The sequence below is a fragment of the Semicossyphus pulcher genome, unplaced genomic scaffold (assembly GCF_022749685.1).
Source record: "Semicossyphus pulcher isolate SPU_LCO1_2020_fin unplaced genomic scaffold, fSemPul1.0.p SCAF_8, whole genome shotgun sequence".
Classification (NCBI taxonomy): domain Eukaryota; kingdom Metazoa; phylum Chordata; class Actinopteri; order Labriformes; family Labridae; genus Semicossyphus; species Semicossyphus pulcher.
This window is the reverse complement of record NW_027211759.1, coordinates 9096513-9116488: the sequence shown is the minus strand read 5'-3', so window position 1 is coordinate 9116488 and position 19976 is coordinate 9096513. Positions and strand designations below refer to the sequence as shown.

General features: G+C 40.3%; 2 protein-coding genes across 3 annotated transcripts; one reads left to right on the top strand and one right to left on the bottom strand.

Moving 5' to 3' along the window:
- Positions 1-1040: 1040 nt before the first annotated feature.
- Positions 1041-14137, bottom strand: LOC138612658 (transcription intermediary factor 1-alpha-like). Its single transcript, XM_069686030.1, has 18 exons — positions 13861-14137; positions 13547-13665; positions 12916-13063; positions 12107-12239; positions 11056-11172; positions 10693-10807; positions 10394-10540; positions 10092-10206; positions 8252-8628; positions 6396-6530; positions 6206-6311; positions 6065-6122; positions 5741-5873; positions 3869-4221; positions 3450-3579; positions 2143-2217; positions 1599-1745; positions 1041-1501 (listed from the first exon to the last, which is right to left on the bottom strand). Exons 1-18 carry the CDS (start codon positions 14135-14137, stop codon positions 1262-1264), a joined length of 2925 nt encoding a protein of 974 aa, XP_069542131.1. The 3' UTR covers positions 1041-1261.
- Positions 14138-15037: 900 nt separating this feature from the next.
- LOC138612816 (aldo-keto reductase family 1 member D1-like) lies at positions 15038-18954 on the top strand. Of its 2 annotated transcripts, XM_069686275.1 has the most exons (9): positions 15038-15130; positions 15352-15519; positions 15643-15759; positions 16059-16136; positions 16994-17116; positions 17560-17669; positions 18073-18238; positions 18399-18481; positions 18675-18954. In XM_069686275.1, the coding sequence occupies exons 1-9, from the start codon at positions 15038-15040 to the stop codon at positions 18715-18717; spliced, it is 981 nt and encodes a 326-aa protein (XP_069542376.1). In that variant the 3' UTR covers positions 18718-18954. The 2 variants fall into 2 exon arrangements, with proteins under 2 accessions (XP_069542376.1, XP_069542377.1); XM_069686276.1 differs by lacking the exon at positions 16994-17116.
- The last annotated feature ends 1022 nt before the right edge of the window (positions 18955-19976 follow it).

Below are 19976 nucleotides of genomic sequence, written 5' to 3'. Positions count from 1 at the left end.
ACATTTGCACTAAGCAAAGCTCTTTACAATGATTTATTTTTAAATAAATATACATAAAATAATAAATTACACATGCCATTTACCTTTAAAACATTAGATTTGTAGATCTGCAGTATGACGAATGCACCTCTGAAATAGTGCATTGCATTGGGACACAGCCTTGATTCCTTTGATGTTGTCATTTTACTGGTCTTAAGGCGACAAACAGACGACAGAGCGGATATCAATCATTACGCGGCTGTGTTAAATACTTGATTCTGAATGGTTTAATACGGCACTCCAAGGTCTGCTATTTCGCGATGGCAGACCGTTGTTATGAAGAACAGGCCGTTGCTAGGGATGTGGCTCTAATCACACATCCAGAGGACAAATTGTAATCGTATCAATTCACTGAAAGAAATACGGTAAATTTGACATTGGTCTGTTTAAAGAGGGGAAAAAAGAAAAGACAAACCAGCAGAGAAAAAGCAATAAAGGTTAAATGATGCAAAAACTGAAGGCTATGACTGCAAGCCTGAAGACGGCACATGAAGTAAACATTAAACGGAACACAGTACAGGATACGGAGGTGTTTAAAGACGGTGATACTTCACTATCAGCGGAAATGTTTCTGTTTAATGTGAGTAAAAACAGCTCGGTTAGCTCATTTTAATAAGGCTAGAGTTAATTGTTGCTATGGACGCACCTCTCACTTTGAGTGGTACGGAAGAAAACGGAAAGATAATCATTTTGAAATTAATAAAATAATTTCCAAATCAATATTTAGTGTCACATAATTGATTTCTTTCTAAATAGGCATGTAATAAGAAGGATAATGTATAATGAGCAGGTTGTTATCGTGGAATGGAACCCTGACAGGGTGAGCAGGACTCTCACCACCTCCCTCTCCCTTACATTTTTATATTTACAGGCGGAGAGCTAAGCAGGAAGAGCACACCACATCCGACCACACTGTCTATTAGCACAGAGTCAATAAACCAATTTATTCTGACAGCAGACTCATCACTGATACAATAACCAAAAGAATAAGACCACAATAGGCGGCCACATTTACCCTGTAAACACATGAACTGCCCATTTAAGTGTCCCTTTGCTTTTGTCCCTTTTTTTGCTTGCAATACAATGAAATCATGAAACATACAAAACCTTTTTGGTGACCTGAAGGTCTCTGTGTATTATTAACTGTTTGTAATAAAGTGTAAAACACCACATATTAGCTGGTGCTGGCAGTGTTGGAAAACGATTAAGAAGATTTGTGCGTTCATACGACTCCCTCCTCTCCACTGGGACAGCCTGGTGCATCCTGGGAGTCTGACCATGTGCGCTGGCACTTTGCAGGCTGGGATATATTTTTAAGGGGGGAGAGTTGAGAGTCAGGAGGAGCATCAGGTATTATCTCCAGTTTGATTTCCGGAAAGGTCTGGTCAGGGAAGGTGATTTTCAGATGCTCTTCAAACTGCTCCTTTGGCTTCCTGCCTTCCATGGTGAGCTCTGAGTCGGCCTGTAAGTAGAAGTAAAGATTAGGGCAAAATGTTTAATTAAAAAGGTGTCGGGAATCGAATTTTTGTGAACAATAATTTCTAAAGTACCTCACTGACGACTGCACAGTCCCGAAAGACGAGCCTGATGTCTGATACAAACTCTGCAGGGCTGTGGTAGCAGACGCTCTGCTTAGCCTCCAGGCGTTTTTTCACAGTGGAGAGCTTCATCGGTCCCTTTATTGTCAGGCCGTCATTAGCACATAGCTACAGTATTTCGAGAGGGAGAGATATCGGAACAATAAAACTTCATAGGAAGATGTTGCCGTATAATTAAGTATCTCACGTATAGCTTATGTAACATGCCCGCACTGTGCACAAGAGGTTACAGTCTTCCCTCAATGTATTTATTAAAGGAGAAGAAAAGGCACAAATATAGTGTTATGTACAGCATGCAACTTATCATAGTTTCTGTGGATTAACAAACACTACAAGCTCTGTGTCAGCAGGAGAGGTACGTTTATAGTGTTTCTGATTCATTATTTCTTTGTCTTTACTGATAAACACTGCATATTTTACATCATTAAAATGACAGTTACAGTAACTCCATGTGACATTAATCTTGTTAACTTTTCATTGTAGTCAGGCATGCTTCCAGACTCACCGAGGGGGATACAGGCTCTTGAAGATTTGAACTCCGGTCACTGCAAAACAAGAGCAGTAACAGCCTCTCGCACTTCTGCAGCGGTAGAGAAAGACATCGGACTTAATGCATTTCAAATGATAACTGAGAAACATAATGCATAGATCCAAATCCTTTCTATGTTACAAACACAGCCAAAATATTTCTAGTATCTCAGTTTTTTAGCAAATGTAGCATACATTGTGCCCTCTAGAGCACTGCCTTCCTGATCCAGGTCAGGGGAACTAGATGTCTTATGTCAGGTGCCAGAATTCCTACCATACACAAGGTAGAGTTTGTCAGGCTCGTGAGCCTTAATTCTTACACTTCTGTCCTATGTAGGAGCTGGAGGAGGTGTTTAAACTATTATATACAACTGCTAACCAGCTCTAAAATATAAAAATAGGGATGGAGACAGAATTTGAGCATTAAGACATGTGTTTGGTAAAATATGACATATGTTCGGAGGTCAGGTGGAGTGATTACAATCCAAAAGTGTGATTTTGGGATGCATCATTATAAAGACAATACTCAATCATACAAATACAACCATGTGTTTGTGCTTTGCTAGGCTTATTGTTAATTGCCTTGGTTAGGATGAGAACAGTTATAGATTTGAACTGAAACTGACTGATTAGAATCAAAATCTAGACTTTGTTTACTGTTGTTTAAAGATACAATCTCGAAAATCTAAATTGTTGTGCGCTTGAGCGCCTCCCACTGGCAATAATCAATAATTACAAGAGCAGTCTTCCCAATTTAACCAGACGTCTACGAATGGTTCCCTTTGTCATGGTTCCGACTCTTGATTTTCCTTGCTTTCGTTTGTAGACGGACTTAATCTGAGAGTTGAATTTCTTTTTCTTTGGATTTTTATTTATTTTTGAAGTTGTATCTGTAGTCATCGATCTTTTCTTTGTTTGTTCAGCCACAGTAGATAACTGTTTACTCGCAACACTTGTAGAGACCGGAAAAGCAGCCGCTTAGCTCCGCCTACCCTCTCTGGCAGACCAACCACTGCTGGACGATGGAAAACGCGTCACAAACTAGCTTGTGATTTTTCCCGCGAATCTCACCACAGACAGCCAGTCCATAAAAATACAATATACTGCAAAGGCGATAGTGACTTAAAAGACATTTATTTAAATGAACTGGATCTGTCTGGCTTACTTGACAATGCTTTACTTTCAACTTGACTTTATGCCAATCAAACCATTTCTTTTTTCTATTATGTTTTATTGTATGCAATTTTATTGTCTATTATTATCATTTAAAGGAAGAGTACTGACTCGTTTGTCCACAGGGGGAAATCCACCGTCAGAATCAGGCTCCGTCTTCACTGTTTTGGCTTCAGGTTTGCTTTCATACTCCATCTCAGGCACTAACAGGTCACGACAGAGAGAGCACAACCATTCCCCGCTGAAAAGAGACAGTCCAGACACAATAAATCAATGTAAAAGTCAGTAAACGGGAACATCCATTAACAAGTGCATAATGCTGCCGTCAGATGAAACCTCACACCTCCGAAATGAGGCGAAAACAACTTGTCAAAAAACCCATTTTTATAAAGCTGAAAGGTCTATTTTTGTTCCAAAGAAAAGACAATAATTTCTCCATTCTGGTAAAAACATGAAATTTAACAAAAACATGAGTTATGGGGTTTCCATCTGAGGCCAGCGATAGATAAATTTCCCCTGACAGAGCTTGCCTGGGAGATTTGAGGAGAGTTGGAACGTGGCACAAAAGGTGAAAAACCTTGAGACACTTATCGCAGCACAGCAGCTCTCCCCCAGCCCGACACACAGCACACAGCACTTCATTAGAGTCCTTTAGTGGTGCATGGTGCTGGTCCGCATGATTTTCTCCTCCCAGGGAATGGATGTGATTTAGAGTATTAGTTGTACTCTGGTCCCATGGGCTGTTTGGAGGCTGTGATGGGCTGTGGGGTTTGTCGTTTGGGCTTTGAAGAGGAGTAGGGACTTTGTTCTGCTTGCCTTGGGCCCAGATTTGGGGTTGGTCACCTGTGCTGTCAGGGAGGCTGACTCTTTGGTTGGCATGTACCTGAAATCCACAAACAATGAGAAAACAAAGCTCTGAAAGAATTATTATCATGAAGTAATTAATGAACACAACTTTGACTGACAGTAACTGCTGTTGTTGTACCATTAAGATGGCTTTTATGCCCCATACTGGACCATTACTGATATTACAGGTGCAATAATCTCTATTTCTATCTCGAATTTCCCCCCGGGGATTAATAAAGTATTTCTGATACTGATGTACAGATCCTACATATAAATATAGAATCTGTAGGCAGGGACATGGATTTTTGGGAATGGCAAGCGTTCTGGTTTTTTCGTTTTTTAGTACGCTTGTAGTCCGAGTAATATGATCAATCACCTATCAGCAGGCTGCGGCGTATGCAGGAAAAACAGTCTGTGTGGAGAGCAAAAGCAGGTGGAAAGTAATGCACCGTGATGACATCCCGGCTCCCACCATGTGACAACGATTTATCTAACAGCTAACAATCTGTTTTAGATCTAAAATTCAACTTGAGATAAATCCCCTTGACGTTGTGTCATGAAAGCCGTTGAGCGTTCAGATTTCCCGTCTTCCTCGAATGCATCAGAAATGATCAATCGGACCTCTGTTTGACAAACAAGCATTTTAAAAGTAGTTTTCTTCTCCTCTTGAGGACAGACCTGACATCCATCCATCCATTATCTATACCACTTATCCTGCTCAGGGTCGCGGGGTGCTGCAGCCTATGCCAGCTGTCATTGTGCGAAGGGCGGGGTACACCCTGGACTGGTCGGTAACAGTGCTGACACATAGAGACAGACAACCTTTCACACACACACCCACGGGCAATTTAAAGTCACCAATTAACCTTACAAGCATGTCTTTGGACTGTGGGAGGAAGCCGGAGACCCCAGAGGGAACCCACGCATGCACGAGGAGAACATGCAAACACAGAAAGGCTCACCTTGCCTAAACTGGAGTTTGAACTGGTGACCTTCTAGCTGTTAGGCAACAGCGCTAACCACTGCACCAAACCTGACAAAGCTTCATTTTTACTTTTTACTAATCTGCATCATGATGTGGAAATTTTAGCAAAGGTAAGATCCGTTAATTAAAGTAAATTACAAGAAAAACTGGTTCTTTTTCTGTAACCAATGCAGCACGCGGAAAAGGAAGTCTTGACTGTAAGTTGTTTATCGCTAACTGTTTTACCTCCAAATAAAGAGACTACGAAAATGTAGCTAAGCTATCTTTAGCTTGTTTACAACCTGTTTCGCTGCTTATGTAAATTTACCTGTCTATGTTTATTGTAGCAATACTCTGTGTTTGCAGATGTGACCAATTACTGTTGAGAGTATATTATTATGACCAAAACTCCCAAAATAAGAACCTAATTGTAGTAAACTACAATTTTACTTTCAATTCACACTCTGTGTTTGTCCAATGCATTTCTAAAAAGCAGTCTTGGTGCAGTGCTTTTGATGATGGCATCTACCAAAATTAAATATTATAAAGTGAATACTCATTAGACTGTATTAATAATGTATTGTCTTCTTACATAACTGCTGTCATCATCTGGCTCGTCTTTAATGACTATGACGGGCCCTGGTGAAGACCTTCGTCTTCTCTTGACAGCTGATCCTGCCGCTCCGCCACACTGGTGTGTTTCTGGAGGTTTCCAGGAAACCGTCCTGAGGGAGCAAAGAAAGGAGCAATTAGAATAAAGAGAAATTCACAGGAGAGAACAAATGGCTTAAAGGGACTGAGGTTGTATAAATGCAGTACTTTCCACCGCAGCACAATAATCAGATAAAGAGAGAGAGAATATGTGCTTTTGTGTGTGTGTGTGTGTGTGGTTGTGTGAGCTCAGCTGTGTCCTCACCCTGGTTTCTCCTCCTGGGATACAGCAGCGTACCCTGGTGAACACTGCTGTCCTTGCACTTGAGGGAATTAAAAATGTCCTTTATCAAAACGACAGCAAAACATACAGTCTACAGAAATAACACTAATGTCACAGACTTACCGCTTCTGTGTGGCAAAGAAGGTGGCAGGCTTTGGGGATAGTTTGTTTTCAGCATGTACACTGGACCACCTGAATCATTCCTCCTATTCAAATGTGTAGGCTCAGCCTAAACACAACAAGCATGTTGGTTAGTTCATTGTAAATATATTGAATATCAATACAGTTAACATTATCAGATGGAGTCACTTGCCGTGTGTAGGGATTGAGGTGAACTGACTCCACCATTGATGGGCAGTGGTGTAATCTGGGTGTACAGAGGTGAAGAGGAGAATACATCCATAGGTTTGGGTTGGTAGCTGGGGCTGTTTCCCATGCCCCTCAGAGGCTACGAATAAAAGAAGAAGACACAGAAAGACGGAGAGAAATGATTAAATCATTATCGTGCCACATTCCTGTCAACCCCAAGCATGCTAGGATGGTTGTGGAGATAAAAGGGTGCACTACTTATAACCCTCAAATTGGCTGTGGGTCGACACACCCTTGCAACGAGTAGAGCAGAGAGGACATAACCATAAAGAACATTTAAAGAGGGGTTATTATGCTGTTTCACATTTTAAGACATAATGTACATAATACAATGGTGGATGTCCATACTAAATGTGGGTTTCAAATCTGTAGGTAAAAGTATGTTGGAGTAATCCCCAGGCTTCTCAGCTCAGTCTGCAGGCTGCTGTGAACGCCAGGTTTAACACAGTTTTGTGATGTCACAAAGTGCAGCCTCAGCAGGCTTTGGAGAGCTGGCCAATCAGGAGAAAGTGGGCTTGTAGGGGTGGGGTTTCTTAAAGGGACAGAGCTGACTGAGTTGTTTCAGGCAGAGGCTGTATGAGGGCCTGCACAGAGCACCAGTGTGAGTTTTTTTTTACTGTAAATTATGCTAAGCTTCTCCACAGGTAAAACAGATCGAAATATGAAGCTTGAAATTAGCATAACATCCCCCCTTTAAGGTTTAAATTGAAACATAACACAATAAAAAATTACCACTTTAAATCACATATACTGTTTTTATGTCTGCACACTGCACTATTTTTAATTTTATACTGTAAGCTTTTTGCACTCACGAATATCCTGCACATCCGTACGTTTTTTTTTATTACACCTGTTGCACATATGTTGTATTAGACATATAGCTTTTTATGCTTTTATTCTTATTGCCTATTTTTTATCTAATTCTAAGTCTTTTACTTATTTTTATTATAGTTCTGTGTTAATTTTTCTGCACCAAAATCACCAAAACAAACTCCTTGTATGTGCAAACCTACTTGGCAATAAACCCAGAGTTTTTGAGAATGTTATTTATATAAAATTAGTTGAATGTTTCTGTAAATAGTAGTTATTTTATTAGCCATTTCTAGGTATGTAAATAGCGAACAATGTTGAACCGGAGTCAAATTATTTAATACAAACTACTTTTTTATTGAATGCAGCAGTCACTGTTACCCATTTGTTTTTAATTATTTCACAACTGTATGAAATCAACATCCCAAAATCTAAATCTTAATCTGCACTTAGAGCTGCACTTCGACACAGCAGACGTGCCGTGCACCTAAAATCAAAGACTTATTCTTAACTCTGTAGATTGTACAATAATGAACATTTTAACTCCAGAGGATATTTGAGAGTTTATTATGCAGCGATAACAGCTTGTTCACATCAGTATGACACAACTAATATGTGCACTTTACATTCCTGTATTGTCCTGTGAATGAGCCTAAACTTCAGAGCTGGAACCAAAACACCCTGTGAACTAGACTAAACAACTCATGACAAGATACTATCAACCCTTTGTTATGGAATCTTGAATCCGTCCTCTGTCACATGTTGGCTGCAGCTGCACTACAGATTTCACTGTTATATTTCATGATTTTGAGTCCTAAGTTCCAAGACTTAAATTAGTCTTGACAAGTAAAGACATAAATTGCCCAGGATGTGAAGGCTGTCAGCTCTATTTAGGACAATGCCATCCGCTGTCGGTGCTTGTTAGGTGGACTTGTCAGTCAAACGGACACGAGCACACGTGCATACTAACACACAGAAGCGCACACTAACCTGGGGTGTAAAACCAGGGCTCTGTAAGCTGCTAGTTGGGCTGACGTGGTTGGGAGGAGGCACCATGAACCTGCGGCCTGCTTGGGGCTGCATGGTATGGGAGGGAGAACCTCCTTGCAGGGGCCCCGGGATGGTCCTCTGCAGACGCACACTCTGGTACCACGTCCAGGGAGGAGGAGGTGGTTGAGGCTGCCAGTGGGCCTGTGGGTTCAGCTTGTCCACCTGCATTTGGAGCTGAGCCAGAGTATTATGGGGGGCTCCCAGGGCAAAGCTGTGGGGCGAGCCTGAGGGAACCTGCCCGGGGTGGGAGAGTTGATGAGGGATACCCTGAAAACCACCCAGCTGGTGGCCTGGCACGCTCTCCACCACTAAAGAGCCTGAGGGAATATACACACAGAGACAGGATGAGCATAACAAGTAGGGAAGACAAATACAAAATACAGACTAAACTTCTGCACAGAGCTGTGAGAAAGACAAGGTTTGGGCAATAATAAACTTAATAATAATAAATAAACTTAATAATAATAAACCCCCCAAAGTTTAAGAAACTTTGGGGGGTATTAAGGTGAAAAGAAAAGACCCTGTCAAGCAGTGATGCAACTCATGATTATTTTAGCCGTTAAAGTGATAATCTCCAAGATTTTCATTTAAATAAATGTCTTTTAAGTCACTATCTATCGCCAAATGAGGTAACACAATGGTGATTGAGCCTATGGCCCACTGATGAAAGCCTTTGCATTTGCAGTATTACAGACTGGGTGTCTGGTGCAACTTTCACAGAAAAAATCACGAGCGGCGCCCAGTTAGTGACGCGTTTTCCATCAGCCAGCAGAGGTTGGTCTGCCAGAGAGGGTAGGCGGAGTTATGTGGCTGCTTCGCATCTACTATGTAATCTACTATGGCTGCACAAACAAAGAAAAGATCAATGACTACAGATACAACTTCAAAAATAAGTGAAAATCCAAAGAAAAAGAAACAAATTCAACGCTCAGATGAAGGCAAACAGTCTAAAAAGCAAAGCGACCGTCAGCAAGGAAAATCAAGAGTTACAACCGGAGCCAACCGTGAACGTCACACATGCAACACTGTCTGGATAACTGGGAAGTGTGCTCCCGCAATTACTGTTTATCGCCATAGGTGCCACCAAAGAGAACGAAACTGAGATCTTCGAGATAAGCACTTTAGGTAAGTCAGTATCATTAGCCCTCATTAGTTGCAACTGCACGAACATCCCAGGATTATAGGCCTCTTTTAAGATCTGGAACCCGTAATTCTTCAAAACATGTCCCCAATTTAGCATCCTTCATCCAAATGACAAAGAACAACCACAAAATTCTTGGTAAGTGATGCAATTTGCATGAGGAAAGTAGCAGCAGGTGACAGGAATACTTAAGATTTGTTACATCTAAGAATCAATCATCCTTTAGCCGCTGTGAGGATGAAACAAAAAACATAGCTGCTGTAAAAATGTAACAAGGGATTCTGGGAAAATAAAGAAGAGACTGTCATGTAGTGGAAAGCCTATTTTTATACAACATCAAGACACTTATCCATTTTGAGGTTGTTCAGAGAGTAAAACTGACCTTTTAAAGTGACACAGGAAACTCTAAAGGGACAAATAATCATGACAAAGGCATTGTGACTGATGGATATAACACTAGATTCTGCAGATGAGCAACATTCAGGAATATTCTTAAAATAAGCCACAAATATACTGCAAGAAAAATTGGGGTGAAGTTAAAATGTATCACAACATAGTCTATAAAACAGTGTCGAGACTTAAAGAAATTCATTCTCAGGGTTCAAGATCAGCTTTCATAAAAGAGTTTGTTAGTCTTACCCAGGTCAACATTTGAGGCCCAGTAAGAGGATCGACACTGGAAGCGTGCAGTGCTCTGTGGTATAAACGAGGTACTACATTTTGCCCGCAGGAGGTTTCCAATCTGAAACAGAATCTGCAACAGACGGTTGTTATTAATTATTTTCAGAGGAGGACACTTGTGAGTTACAAAAGGCATATGTTCCCTCTTCATCACGTCCAAACAGATCAGGCTCCAAACCTTTCAGAGCTGAGTTTAATGACAGGAAAACAGATTGTGATGAAATGCTGAGCGTGTACATGAACAGACAATCAAGCCTTACCAAACGTTTACAGAACAACAGCGCCGTTGCCCCGTTCCTGGCTGTGGCCCATTTGGTGAAGCTGATGACATGATCCAAGTGTCTGGATAGATAGCCGATGTCCTCCTGTTGTTTTCGCAAGACACTCTCGTGATCCTTTGTTACAGCCTGGAAAACATGAATAAGTGAACATCTGCAGTGTTGAAACAGCTCGAGGGTATGCGCTCTAGGCCTCAGGGTAAAAACAGTCAACTGAGATTGCAAGCAAGCGATGTTCTGGAAACAGCTCCACAGCATACGTACGAAAGCTTCTGTCATACCTCAAGTTGATTAACCAGCATCTTGCCCTTCTTGTTTATCTCCAGAATCAAAGTGCAGATGGATTTCTTTATTTCATTATGAACGGATGTTCGGTTCTGATCAACCTGAAGAAGTCTGTAAAACATACATTACACAATCGATGGGTATTTCAGAGGTCATATGCCTCAACCCTTTAGTACTAGAGGTACAGTATGTGTGGTTTTATCATCATGAAATCACCGAGTTGTTCTTCTTCATGACATTTAGAGGACATATGGAAAAGCAAAGCACCCTGTTTCCAAACAAATCTAGTTCACATGAACGTCTTCATATCTGTTTACACTTTGCATACTTGACATATGTAATCTTATGTAAATACATACCCATTGTTTATGGAGTTTGAAACCTCTTCAATCAGTTTCTTTTTCTCCTGCAGCTGTTGGGTCATGCTCTCCATGTGCTGTTTGTGGTTTTTATAAGCATCTTCAAGGAACTGGTAACTAATGCAAAAGAACATCAAGTCAGCAGATACAATAAAAAAAGTTGAAGTGATAATCCCAAAGATTTTCATTTAAATAAATGTCTGTTAAGTCTCTATCTATCGCCGAATGAGGTAACACAATGGTGATTGAGCCTATGGCCCACTGATGAAAGCCTTTGCATTTGCAGTATTACAGACTGGGTGTCTGGTCGACTTTCGTGTAAAAAATCACAAGCGGCACCCAGTTAGTGACGCGCTTTCCATCAGCCAGCAGTGGTTGGTCTGACAGAGAGGGTAGGCGGAGCTAAGCGACTGTTTTTCCGCTCTCTGCAAGTGTTGCGAGTAAACAGTAATCTACTATGGCTGAACAAACAAAGAAAAGATCGTTGACTACAGATACAACTTCAAAAAGAAGTGAAAATCCAAAGAAAAAGAAACAAATTGGACGCTCAGATGAAGGAAAACAGTCGAAAAAGGAAAGCGACCGTCAGCGAGGAAAATCAAGAGTTACAACCGGAGTCAACCGTGGACGTCACACATGAGACACTGTCTGGATATCTAGGAAGTGAGCTCCCGCAATTACCGTTTATCACCATAGGTGACGCCAAAGAGAAAGAAACTGAAATCTTTGAGATTACCACTTTAAAGTTGATTATGTAGTTTTAGCATACTAGTATACTGCAGCACCCTTAAAACTAAGAGGGAATAAGACAATAAGACAACATTAACAAAAGATTTAAAGTCAAATACCCGATAACGATAAAGATTTGTTAGTATCAAATTATCTATGGATATATGGCATTTCATGCAAAGAAAATCTAATGTCTGATGTGTACATTTATGGTCATCACATTTTACTTCACAGCATTAAGAGTAACTAAACTGTCATTTCAATACAATTCAACTCAAATTATGAAATTTTTCTAATTCATATTGCAAATTGTAAACTGTACTTGTGGTCCTTGTGCTTGACTAATTGGCAGTCCCGACAGGTAAGCAGGTCACAGGTCTCACAGAACAGCTTCAGTGGTTCTTGTTTGTGGATGTCACAGAACATCGGCCTCAGAGTCGACACACCATGGACCTCTAAAAAACAAATAGGTTCAAGGTTCATCAGTTAGCCCTTCACCCTGAGTACTTGACAATAGTAGCTCCATCTCTTGCCAGGTCATTGTGGTGTAGACTGAAGAGCTTATAGTTATTCTTATCCTAGCGAGTAAACACGGCATGCGTAAGCTAAGCAGTGGGTATATTTTTCCAACACATAGGTAAATACTGTTGGGAATGATTTAGAGGCTCACGGTAAAAGCAGTGGCGTTCAATGTCATTAATCACCTATGATAATAAATGTTTGGCTTTTGCATCTTTTCAAACTACATTTTATTTGAGTTCTGTTGGATTTAATGAGAACTTCTGAATGTATAATATATTTTCCATTACAATAACCATTAAAAATACTTCAAGGTGGCAATGTTTAGTTTTACCATCCTTGGCAGATGAGCCTATTTCTTCTCAAGAGTTTAAGAAGGCAAAATATGAGATAAGTTAATCCTTTATTGATCCCCAGAGGAGAAATTCAGTACTTAATATTGGTGTAAAACCCAAACTATATATTTTCATCACTATAATCTGTTATATACGTATATAAAAAACAACAGAACTGATCCCATAATAGCTCTTTCCTTTGCCATGTAAACACCAAAAGTATTTCACAGATGAAAATACTGAGATAAAGACATGAGTAACAATCAGGTTAGAATACCTCGTGATGCTTCTGCCTTCTGTCTGATGGTGTGGTCTCTGGTGAACTTGACTCTTTGGTGGGCCTCCACACAGGTGGCACAGAGGTACTCAACGCAGTTCACACAAAACCCGGCAGCTTCAGTGTTGTCATCACAGGTCATACAAAGCTGCAGGATGAATGAGACAAGCATCAGAGGCTGATACAATTCATAAAGATAAAAAGAGTCAGAGCTGTTAAGGAGTTGCTGGGTTGCATTTGATGAAGCAGAATAAAGTAGATCTAATATGCAAAAATAATGTCAGAGCGGACAAATCTACGGAGGCCCGGAGTGGTCATAGAATAAAGAATGAAAATAAAACGAGGCCACAATTTACTACCTTGTGCAAACGATTTACGACCTTGTTCACTCAAATTTACGCACAAGGTAGTAAATCGTTTGCACAAGGTAGTAAATTGTGGGCTCGTTTTATTTCTATTTTTTATTCTATGACCACTCTGGGGCTCCGTACAAATCAGACATATCCATCTATCCAATACCCCACAAACATATCTGAGCACAAGACCTTTTTTTAATCATGTAGGTATTGTAGCCATTCAAAACTAGCAACAAGGCTGCTCCCTTATGCACTGTATGTATTTTGTCACAAACCTGGACTGTCCTCTCCACTGTGCTGCTGGGGGACTCAACAGAGTCCTTTACGAAGACGTTTTCCATCACATCTACCTCCATACACTCCTGCCTGCATACCGGGCAGCGGATCACATTCACTGGAACCAATCAGAAGCACATAGGTTGGTCTAAATCAGCACAAATTGATTTAAATTTGGATAATGTAAAACTATCCGACTCCTGACACCAATACATCATTCTTCCAGACCCACAATCAATTCAAGTCTTTGCATGCAGAGAAGGTGATCCCCTTTAATGAACCGTGGTCAATGTTTGTAAACAAAGTGACTCACGTGGTCTGGTCGTCCTGTCAACCTGGGAGTTTGGCGGCTCTGTCATGGCCAAATTCCTGGAGGGTGGAGGCAAACATTTCTTGCAGAAAGAGTGCAGACACGGTAGAAGTTTAGGCTCTCGACTGTGGAAGTTCAGACGGCAAACGGGACAAGTGTCAAGGTATTTCAGGTCGGTTTCACCGGACTTTTCCTCGTGCACTGGCATGCTCTCTGCCTCGTTCTCAACGATGATGACAGCAGCATCCGCCGACTCCTGTTTTTCTGTACGACCCTCCATTTCTCTTCCAATTACTCTGTAAAAACAGATGTTCCCACACAGGTGAGCAGACAAGCCTCAAGAGTAATTTTCCGAGAAGAGCATCTTCACACACCTGCGTTCGCTCTTCACCCTTATCTCTTCTCTATTAACACGGAGCTATTGAGATATTAATAATTCTGCTCACATGTTAGCTTTACGTAAAACGACAGTATATCGACAGACGCACGGACCTGTAGCGTTAAAGATTAAATATGTCCGCGTGAGGGTGTCTCTCTCACACTCGCAGATGTTGCTCAAATTGCACCGCTCGCGCTCGTTGCGGCACGAGAGGGGTGGGGTCAAACAGCGCGCGCGTTCTGATGAGAGGCTGAGTGATTGAGGAAAAGCTCCATCAGTCAAAGACTGGTGATTGTTGTTCGTTACTCTAAAAGTTAAAGCGTTTCAAGCTACTTCGGTTATTAAAGAACAAATATTAAAATGTAGATTAAAATGTAGTTTATTAGTCAGGTTGTAATGCGTTACACTTGTGGTAACGTTACTCTATATTGCATTTCTTTTAGTCACTTCATGAGCATGATTTAAAAATTTGCAGTTAGTGATCATTAGGACCTGATTTAAAAGTTTCCCATCTGCTGTGACCGTCACTCAGTTTGTTAAAATCATTTATTTAGCCCTTGTCTATAAAAACATTTAATAATTACTGTCTTTTTGTACTGCTTCAATTTATGTGTAGGCTGCTTAACTGCTGTAGTAATAGTCCACCATCTCTGTCCTCCTGTTTGGGTACAACTGTCTGCAAACACTCAGCAACAAGCCATAAACTTGTGAAGGTTAAAGTGTTAGGGTTCAAGTTTCATGGTCCTTCAATATATTACCTATTAAGAAGGAGAGCAGTTCAGTTTATCCAAGTTCACAGACATGAATCTAACAGCAGAGAGCCACAGTGTCCCTCTCAGCGATGGGAACCGTATTCCACTGATGGGATTGGGCACCTATGGGGACCCTCGAACGGTGAGAATACAATGTATGTGTTTCTAGATTTGTATGTGTGCCAGGCTTGTTAATGCTCGCTCTACTAGGAGGACTCTACGTAATGTTGCTTGCAGTTCTTGTGTCAATATGAACCTCGTCCGAAAAACTGTATTTGCTGAATGTACATTTGCTCAAACTGCAGCAAATCTCAACAAAAACTAGGTCAAAGGATTTACTTTTTCTCTGAAATTTTTCAATAGACTCCCAGAGGCACAGCACTTGATTGTGTCAAGCTGGCCATAGATGTGGGTTACAGGCACTTTGATGGAGCATTGGTGTATTTCAATGAGCATGAAGTGGGTCGAGCCATTAGAGAGAAGATTGCCGAAGGAGTCGTGAAAAGAGAGGACATATTTTACTGTGGAAAGGTAATGACATTTTTTGTATGATGAGTAATGTTGTGTTGTGTTTTTGGACATTTGAGCACAACAGTTGGCTCCATGTTTCCTATATTTCATTGTTTTTAAGGAGTATTGTGATATCTTCCTCAGCTCTGGAACACCTTCCATCCACCAGAGTTGGTGCGACCAACGTTGGAGAGGACACTGAAAACCTTAAAACTAGACTATGTGGATCTCTACATCGTTGAGCTTCCTATGGCTTTCAAGGTTGCCTATAAAGTTTACATGTATGGTAGTGTTATCACCCTGCAATCTTGCGGCGAACATTGCACTTACATACTGGGTCAGTGTTCTTGTTTAGCTTAGAGTTCTATTTGTGCATGTTAGCTATAAAAACAGATCTGTGACATGTGGCTGATGCCTTGTTTAAAAGGTTAGGACAATACGAGGTATGTACAATTGAACAGTTTGACTATGTTTACAGTTAGTTTAAGTGTTTTGGTGATAGTGATTATCAACAAGTATTGAGTGTTAAAGCCGTTGATGAAACTATACTTCAATTTCAGCCTGGAGATGAGTTCTATCCTAAAGACAAGGATGGAAAATACATCTACCACCACACAGACCTCTGTGCAACATGGGAGGTGAGTTTACATGTGGATGGTCCTGCGATATGATGACTTTGCTCTTCTCCTCCTAGTCGTCTGCTTTCTGCATTTTATCACTTCATGAACTGGTTATAAGCCACTTGAACACTGGCAGTTCAAGGTGGGATTATTACGGCTCCGTTTTGTCTTCTATGTAAAATGTACAGAGGCGCATAAGTCGTTCTGCCTCTGAGCACATTTTGCTTCTGCAACGCCATAACGCTATATAAAAACACACATTGGTTGTTATAACTATAACTTTGAAATATGAAGCACACAAAACACAGTTAAAAACAAATGATCGATCATCTGTGCAGGTGGTTATGGACAAAAACATTAAAGATACTTCTATACTGTGAAATGCATTTTAATACTATGGGTAACTGGAGAATTAGTGTCAATATTTAGACACAATTGGGCATGGTTGCCCTTTAAAGGTAAGGTTGATTGCATGGAGTTAGGTTGGTATTGATTGAAGTTATGTAATAAAATGTAGTTCCTTAAATTCAGACTGAAGGATTGACTATTTTTTTGGCCATTCCAGTGGTACAAATAATGTGTCATGAAGTCTTCCAAGAAAATACTAAATTATTATCAACAACAAAAGGAATCAGGAGAAACATCTATGAATACGGCATGAGATATTCCTTAAAACCTGAAGGCTGATGTAGATTATACTCTGGTACGGTATCAGAAACCGTCAAGGACATTGTGTCATAAACACCCAAGCTGTGTTCAAAGGTCTGATTTTTCCTCTTCCCTGTGCTTTATATTTTCCTCCACTATCTCAGTAAGTCTATAAAGATAACCACTCTCAGGCTCTGAGATGATGTTAATCTTTTTCTCCTCGACAGGCTTTAGAGGCTTGCAAAGACGCAGGGCTGGTCAAATCTCTGGGAGTCTCCAACTTCAACCGCAGACAGCTGGAGCTGCTGCTGAATAAACCCGGACTCAAGCACAAACCCGTGTCCAACCAGGTCATCTTTCATTTGGATACCTGACAACAGTTATAACACAATCATTAGAGATAAGATCGTGTGTCCCACATAGATACAACGCAATTCTCTGCTTCCGATTCAGAAATGCTGAAATATTAACCAACAGTTTGGTGATCTTTGTGAGCTCATTACAGTCACTTAATGAAGTTTTCTATTATTACCTTAGGAAATGAATGTGTGCAATGGGTTTCAACGTTATCTGTTAGTTTAGCAATTTAATGTTACTTGTTTTGCTTTAGTTGAATGGTAAAATCCCCACATAGCATGCCTATTACTCAACAGGCGTACAAGACACCTCTCGTGTGGGATTAGATCTGTCTTTTTACTATCCAAATTTACCTTGGCTAGTTAAAGCACATGGCGCTGATGCTATGTCAGATCTTTTTGTGCTAATTCTGTATTTTCTTCTCTCTCACCTCTAGGTTGAATGCCACCCATACTTCACACAACCCAAGCTCCTGGAGTACTGTCGCCAGAATGACATTGTGATCGTTGGCTACTGCCCAATTGGCTCCTCCAGAGATGCATCCTGGTAAGTACTTTTTTTCAGAGGAAAAACAAAGAAGTTGCTCATGTTTTGTTCCCCGTGTTGTTGGATTCGTGGAGGGGTTAAAAATACTCAGGGTTTTTAGACATTACACAACAACTCAGTAAAGTAAATGTTTGTTTCCCCTGTTTTGGTGTCACCGTGACCTTACTGAGTTGCGGTGACACCAAAACAGGGGAAACAAACATTCACAGATGACGAATCAATGTTCAATAACAAGTTGAAAAGAAAAGTGAATACTAACACTAAAATGAAATTAACATAATGCTTAGATATGATAGACTAGACATAGATAGAATCTTACCTACAACATCATTTAACATAACACTGCAACCCACTTTGATAAAAGTCCTGGCATCATTTCTACTTTCTTCTGTCTCTGGTTTAGGGTGAATGTGAAATGTCCCCCCCTGCTGGAGGACGAGCTGCTTGTGTCCATCGGGAAAAAGTACAACAAGAGCAGTGCCCAGGTGGCTCTGCGCTTCAACGTCCAGAGAGGAGTCGTAGTGATTCCCAAGAGCTTCAGCCCCGCGAGGATCACACACAACTTCCAGGTGGGTTTACCAACATGATATTTACCTTGCTTTGGTATGTATGTAATATACATGTTCAATAAATGTGGCAATAGGACAAGTTAATGTGTCAAAATTCCTATTATATGCATGGCTTATGCAGTTATTTCTTTAATTTTTTATAAAAAATATTATGTTTCAGGTATTTGATTTTTCACTCACTGAGGAAGAAATGAAAGCCATTGAAGCACTGAACAAAAACATTCGTTTTGTGGAGCTGCTGATGTAAGTATAAGAAAGTAAAATATAAAGCGAGTTAAACTGTACTGTGCTTTTTATGTACATTTGTAAGTTTTATGTTCATGCACTGGGTTGTGTTGTTTTTGTGTTGTATGCAAGAACAGTTTTGTAAAAGATGAATAATTCATCATCATCCTGCTCAAAAGTGATAAGACTTCTTTCTGCTGTTTTAACGCAGGTGGAGTGACCATCCCGAGTACCCATTTCATGATGAATATTAAACTCTTGGATATGTTTACACTGGTGCATTTTCACACTAAACACTAGAGGGCTCTGGCTGACAGTAAATGAAAAGGCCAAATAAAGGAACATTTTAGGGCTCAGATGTTTGATGACAAAGTTGCGTATTTGTTGCCAATGAGTTTCATTTGAGACTCACGTGAAGCTTATGTAAATTACTACCTATTTGAATGTCCTATTAAATGCAGCTGCTGCTAAGGAGACCTTTTGAATTCACATTGGCAAAATACATTGAGCAATACATCTGGATGATTCTGGTTTGCTGAAATAGCCCTCAATGTTTGCCTTTACAATAGTTTGCATCAGCTACTAATGACCACATTATCCCTGTATTTCAGTTTAAAGATTACTGTAGCATAGAAACACAGATTTTTAGGGAATGCTTTTTGTATTGTTAGTTGTGATAAAAGGAAAAATGTGGAACGTGTGTTTAAACTTTGAATAAATACCTCCTGGTCAAAATCACTTTATGTGTAAAGCACATTTTTACACAACTTAACCAACGTCCTCCTGTACGTATGTTCAAGGTGAGGCTGAAAAAAACAACTGAGATATCGAACAACCTTTGACATTACAGGCTATTATGCAAGTCCAACAGCAAAACTAAAAATGACACGTAAAAGGAGAAGTATTTGGTTGTTGGGAACTTCAATAAATAAATAACTGTAGTTTTAATAAATTCAAATGAGTGCACATTTAGTTAAGCCCATTTGACAGCTGTTACTGGAAAGGGTGAGGAGGATACAAGAAAAGCAAATAATTATTATAAACACGCTGCATGTCATTCTGAATGGATTCTGCAGTGGTTTCGAGGAACTATATTATCAGATGAGTCAGAACAATTCATTCATAAAACTGTAAATAAACACAGGAAATATACACCGTCTCCAAGGGAAGACATCAGCTGCTACAGTCGATTTGAAAAGGGCAAACATGCAAAACATGCTGCAAAGATGTGACGTCATTAATGAGTGTTGCAGGTGCTTACCTTAGTTTAAACTTCTGCTCTCCTGCTGTCCAAGCGACATAAGACACAACAGCATTATTTATGGAATTGAACATTTTAAATTGGATTATTACATATATAGTCCATGAGCCAGGGGGTTGGTCATGCCAATTTGGAGGGACCATGTCTCATAGTGATTTTTATAAAGGTCTATGTCTCTAGTGTTGGAAAATGTATGATAGCATTGTAGCAATGGTAGCTTTCTATGTGCTATCACTCCTTTTTTCATCCCTC

What these genes read in the sequence shown, in the direction of transcription:
- LOC138612658 (XM_069686030.1), bottom strand. Translation starts at nt 14,137, where the DNA reads ATGGAGGGTCGTACAGAAAAACAGGAGTCGGCGGATGCTGCTGTCATC. An exon ending in CACCTCAATCCCTACACACG is followed by an intron (nt 6,312 to 6,395) that starts GCAAGTGACTCC and finishes TGTTGTGTTTAG; the next exon opens with GCTGAGCCTACACATTTGAA. An exon ending in TCTTTCGGGACTGTGCAGTC is followed by an intron (nt 1,502 to 1,598) that starts GTCAGTGAGGTA and finishes TTCTACTTACAG; the next exon opens with GCCGACTCAGAGCTCACCAT.
- LOC138612816 (XM_069686275.1), top strand. Translation starts at nt 15,038, where the DNA reads ATGAATCTAACAGCAGAGAGCCACAGTGTCCCTCTCAGCGATGGGAAC. An exon ending in ACCTCTGTGCAACATGGGAG is followed by an intron (nt 16,137 to 16,993) that starts GTGAGTTTACAT and finishes TCTCCTCGACAG; the next exon opens with GCTTTAGAGGCTTGCAAAGA. An exon ending in ACAAACCCGTGTCCAACCAG is followed by an intron (nt 17,117 to 17,559) that starts GTCATCTTTCAT and finishes TCTCACCTCTAG; the next exon opens with GTTGAATGCCACCCATACTT.